At 55.0% G+C, this 5463-nt stretch overlaps 1 protein-coding gene across 1 annotated transcript in view; it reads left to right on the top strand.

Annotated features, from left to right (window-relative positions):
* LOC104828443 overlaps positions 1 to 3864 on the top strand; it is a 4049-nt gene extending 185 nt beyond the window's left edge. The window contains exons 2-5 of the mRNA XM_010562115.1: positions 405 to 531; positions 1379 to 1492; positions 1963 to 2067; positions 2416 to 3864. Of these exons, the coding sequence (XP_010560417.1) occupies positions 405 to 531; positions 1379 to 1492; positions 1963 to 2067; positions 2416 to 3605 (1536 nt within the window). The 3' untranslated portion in view covers positions 3606 to 3864. The remainder of the gene's footprint in view (positions 1 to 404; positions 532 to 1378; positions 1493 to 1962; positions 2068 to 2415) is intronic.
* The last annotated feature ends 1599 nt before the right edge of the window (positions 3865 to 5463 follow it).

Here is a 5463-nt window from a genome sequence, read left to right as displayed (position 1 = left end):
CCAGCCACCCCTGTCGTCCCTCTCTTTCCACAGCCACGTGGCTGAGCGAAACCAGAGCCCCTTCCTACCTGCCCGATGGGGCGGCTGTCCCTTGGGCATTGGCGGGCCAGGCCGTGCGGGGTCACTGTGGGTTGCTCTGGCTGCTGGGTGCATCACGGGCTGCCCTGAGAAGAGACCCGAGTGCCAGGCAACATCTCCCTAAGATGTCATTTTCTGAAAAGCCATAATTCCCCCACCCCCCCCGGGTGCATGGCCTCCTGGGGAAGCATTGTGCATTGGCGCTTTAAATCTCACATTCTCGTGGCTCTCCTGGGGGTGGAAATAGCGCCTGGAAAATAAAACCTATACGAAACCCTTCTTCCCCGTGGCTGTGGGCCTCCACGCATGCAATCCTTGTGTGGCAGGAACCGGTGACCTTTGAGGACGTTGCTGTCTATCTGAGCCGTGCAGAGTGGGACGCCATTGCAACAGGGCAGAGGGATCTGTACCGCACCGTCATGCTGGACAACTACAAGCTCTTGACATCCCTGGGTAACCTGCGGTTTTAACTCCGGGGCTCAGACGTCATCCGGGAGGGGGGCACGGCTGGGGTGGGGGGGCTTCTGTCATATTTGACTCCATCAGAACCATGCTGCTTCCAGTGCTTTGTGGGGCTGATCAGTGTGTTTTGAACTATGGCTACAGGGTTGGGATAACTGCTCCAAGCACCTGCAGTCCTGGGGGAGTTTAGTGTTGGAAAAACACAGTATTTGGGTCTCTTTGAGCTGGTGACTGCCTCTGAAAATGTAACTGCAGGCGAGCTGCCCGCCCTGAGGTCAGGCGGGGACCTGGCAGGGGGTCATGGCCATGGGCCAATGACTCTGTCCCCTCCCCTGGGTGCTCAAGCTGCAGCGGGGCAGGAGTAGCACATACTAGGCAAGGCGCAGGGGAACGCACCCATCAGAGGACAGTAGAGTTCCCTGAATGAGTAAGGTCCCTTCAGAGGACTTGCCTGCTGCCACCAAGACAGGATGGACATCTCTGTTTACCTGCATAAAGGGTCTGAGCTGGGCACCTAGGAGGACATCCCATGCCCTGGAGCTGCTTCTAGGATGAGCAGCAGATAATCCCTTGCTGGGAAAGCCTGTCAGCGGGGCTGGGAGTTGGTTCCCATACTCCCATCAGGGCTCTGCCCTTGTCTTTGTGAATAAATTAATCTCTGGCAGCAGCTCCAATGTCTCTCTTGCTTTTTTCCATGTTTCGGTGTTGTTTCTGCTTGGGCTTTTCTGGTCACGGTGAAGTGCAGCCTGGGGTGTCACAGAGAAGACCTTTATTTTCTCCTGTTAACAATGTATTCCACAGTTTGTACTAGAACAACATGCTCTGCTCCACCCCCCAGGCTACCCAGGCCCCAAACCTGACGTTTTATACCGGATAGAGCATGGGGAAGAGCCATGGGTCTGCACACCACAGAGCCCAGTGAGGTGGGATGGACCCGACAGCCCCTCTCCAGGTGAGCAGGAACAACCCAACCCCCATAGGACCACTTACCTTGACAGGGAGCGGTGGCATGTTCCAAAGGCCGCCCCAAACTCTTCTCTGTAGCTGTGACCAGCGTGTCTCTGGGGTTCCCACTTGTCCTCCTGTCCAAATCCCTCCCCTCCTCACTGCCTGTTTTGAGGCGTCTCCCCCATTTCCCTCTCGCCCTGCAGCCCTCCCCGCACAGGGCAGCAGCAACGTCAAAGGGAAACAGGCTGCCTGCCTCCCCGTGCAAAGGCTGCAGCTCCGCAGAGACGTTGCTGATCTGCTGCTGCTTGTACCCCTCAACCCGCCGAGAATCCTTCCCTCTTTCAGTCACCCATGAGCAGGGTTGTGGCTTTCTGGCTGCTGGCGGTGGACCGGGCTTCCTCCTCTGGCCCTGTGGCTGTGGAGCAGAAGGGCTTCTTCTGCCGGGAAGGTGACATCTGTCTGGTTTCCCTGCAGGACACGATGGGGACGTGAGCTGGCTGGAGGAGCCTCCCTCAGGCTGGTGGCCTGGTGCTGGTGGACGCCATGCGCTGGAGGAGAGGATGCAGACCCCCTGCTGTGGTGAGTCCTGGTGCCCCCGCTTCCTCACCACCAGGCTCTGGAGCAAAGAGCCTGAGGTGGGCTCCAGCCCCATCCCTGTCCCCAGCTGCCTGTGCTGCACCTGGTCATCACTGCTAGGGCTCCTCCCACCCCTGTGCAGGCAGCATCCCTGGGCAGGGCTTGACTCTCCTGCCTACCCAGGCAGAGGTCAAGGATGTGGAGCCCAGGCAGCCCCTGAACTGGGAAGAATGGATTTTTCTCACTGGCTGTCAGCATCTCCCCCGTTCCTTCATCATGGTCCCTCTCTCCCTGTCGCCATCACAATGTCCCAGCCAGGAAGAAGGCAAACTCTTCCCAACCCTCTCTCAGCAGGAGGACGGTGTGTGCAGTGGCGTCTCCGGTGTAGAAGACTGCTGAACAAGTTCAAGTGTCTCGGGGATAGGAGCGAGCTGCCGGCAGAGGCAGCCAGCAGAGGAGTGGAGGCAGTGGAAAGTGGAGACCAGGCACAGATGGTTTTCTTGCCTGGGAAAGAGGGAGAAGTAGAGGATAAACAAGGGGTCAAGGCAAATGTGACACAAAGCAGAGGATCCCCACTTCGTCCGGTGATGGAACAGCAAAACAAAAAGGCAGATCCTCAGAAGCGCCTGCGTCGTAGCCGTAGGAAGAGGTTTCAAAGGAATGCCCAGAAGAGTCGATGCGCTTTGAGAGAAGTGACATTTCTCCGGAGAAAGAGGAAACTGTCTGTCGAGGATTTGAATGAGACTATTTTGAAAGACCACTGTTACTGTGTGGTGAGTGAGACACAGCTCTTGTGTTGCACCCCACATCCATCTCCTCTGAGAGAACACGACTACTGCAGGAACCGCCAGGCTGGTGTCTTGGCACTTAAGGACCATGAATACTGTCACATGCAAAGGATTTGTTATCGGGGCAGAGTTAATAAAATTGTTCATCTTACTGGTAAGGCTCGGGCCGTGCTTCACAAGCTGGCAAAGCGAAAATCCCAAATAGGGCGAATCATCAGGAAAGCCAAGCGAATTATGTGGCCTTCCAAGCCTTGCGCCAACAAGACGTTAGAATTTCCCCAGGGTTCTTCTAGTGCCAGCTGTCTTTCTGAACCCGCTGTCCCTCCTGCTAAGGCAGAAGACGACCCCACGAAGGGGATGTGTGGGGCATTTTGTCCTCCTGCAAAACAGGAGATTGTGCTGTCGCAAGGGGGCACATCAGAACCACTTCATGCCCCTGTGGTGTCTTTTGAACCCATGGCTGCACCCCCACCCTCAAATGCTGCTGCGGAGGTGAAGAGGGAAGCGACACACCCCAAGGTGTACGTACACTGCGAGACACAGAGGACACAGCTGATCCAGAGCCCTGATGCTAAGGAAAATGTTGGAGGACATGAACTTGTTAATTCAAATTACATATCACTGCATGACGCATATAAAATGGTGATGCGGACTGTCAACCACATGTTGGACTCCGTATGCCATAACTTTGAGCTCGGTGGCTACTCTCAGTGTAAGGATATCTGGCCCATCATCATTCAGATAGACAGCTGATCGTCAGCAGAAGGTCAGCAGCAACTCGTGGGTGTTCGAGGTGAACAGTTGGGACCTTCTTCCCTCCAGCAAAACCCACTGAAGTGATTTAAGAGAAGAAATGCTGTGAAAGGTGTACGGAGCGGATTAGTGGGTATAAAACTCAGTATGGGGCACCTGCTGGGGAAACTGGGATTCTCTGGAAGGCTTCAGGGAAAAGGCTAAGGGAAAGGGGAAGGATCAGTGTGGATAAAAGGAGGAAGCATGGGAAAACGGGGCAAAAGGGGAAGGATGGGCAGCTGCGTGTGAGCAGGCAGCTGGTCAGTAGGTTTTCTGGCTGGGTGGTGCCTGGTCACTGCGGTCTTCCCCATCTTCTCATTAAACTATATTAAATTACTGTCCATGTTGTCACACTTTCAGGTCTGTCCATCTGCATGCGGGCTGCGCTCGCAAACAAAGGAGCAGCCGCTCACTGGGCCCAGGCAGGGAGGAATCCCCCGGGGTTGTTGGGGCACTGAACTTGGCTGCTGTTAGTGCTTTGCTCTGCCGGATGCAGGCAGTGTGCCCGGCTTTCCCCACTATTAATTTAAGCAAAGAATATGAAGAGAAATTTTTAGGGTACAATATTAAAGGGGGACTTTGGTTTTTGATGAGACTTTCCAGCTATCACTTATAGAAGCAGGCAGGGATGTACTGTGCAGAACCCTGCAGCATTCTCTTTCTAAAATTACTGAAAAAAAGCACTGTTCAGCAGATGTCTGTACGGGGGATGCTGTTACGGCTGCTAGCAGAAGATTGGTCCCTGACCAGGAGGTGAAGCTCCCTGAATTCAACCACAGGAGATGCCAGGAGGAATTGGTGGATGTGAAGGACACTGGCGAGGGAAGCGGCAGCATGTGCAGGCAGTGCCGGCTGGGCTTCGCTGGTAGTCAGGGGGGAGCTGAACCCCCAGGGGAGGGAAGTGAAGTCTGGGACCTTCTGGAGAGAAGAGTCTTGCAAGAGCAACAGTGCCCATGGAACCACAACACTCATTCCAGGCAAGGCTGAGATTACTCTGGTAATATCAGAAAGGCCAAATTTGGGTATAAGGGTAGCAAAACTGGCATGAATTTGTAGTATTTTGTATCAGAAACAGTGTGGCCAGCAGGAGCAGGGACATGATTGTTCCCCTGTACTCAGCACTGGTGAGGCCGCACCTCGAGTAGTGTTCAGTTTTGGGCCCCTCACTACAAGAAAGACATTGAGGTGCTGGAGCGTGTCCAGAAAAGGGCATCCAAGTTGGTGAAGGGTCTGGAGCACAAGTCTTAGGACAAGCGGCTGAGGGAACTGGGGTTGTTTAGTCTGGAGAAAAGGAGGCTGAGGGGAGACCTTATCGGTCTCTACAGCTACCTGAAAGGAGGCTGTAGTGAGGTGGGGGTCGGTCGCTTCTCACAAGTAACAAGCGATAAGAAGAAACAGCCTCAAGTTGTGTCAGGGAGGTTTGGATTGGAGATTAGGAAAAAATTTTTCACCGAAAGAGCTGTCAAGCACTGGAACAGGCTGCCCAGGGAAGGGGTTGAGTCACCATCCCTGGGCGTATATTTAAAAGACATGTAGATGTGGCGCTTAGGGACATGGTTTAGTGGTGGATCTGGCAATGTTAGGTTAATGGCTGGACTCGATGATCCGAACGGCCTTTTCCAACCTCAGTGAAACGTGAAGGAGACGGTTCTCTCCACATGCGCCTCCTGAACGACCCGGCCACCGAGGCAACGCTCAGGGACAGGACGGGCGGGCGGACGACGTGGCTCCCGGCAGGCCAGCTGACACCGGCCCACGGGCAGAGCGGGGTTTGGCCCGGCCCGGCCCGGCCCGGCCCCCGGAAGCGGCTGCTTCACCG

Source organism: Haliaeetus leucocephalus, unplaced genomic scaffold (genome assembly GCF_000737465.1).
Source record: "Haliaeetus leucocephalus isolate CR32 unplaced genomic scaffold, Haliaeetus_leucocephalus-4.0 Scaffold0, whole genome shotgun sequence".
NCBI classification, from domain to species: Eukaryota; Metazoa; Chordata; class Aves; order Accipitriformes; family Accipitridae; genus Haliaeetus; species Haliaeetus leucocephalus.
The sequence above is the reverse complement of the archived record's forward strand: the minus strand, read 5'-3'. Positions and strand labels throughout refer to the sequence as shown.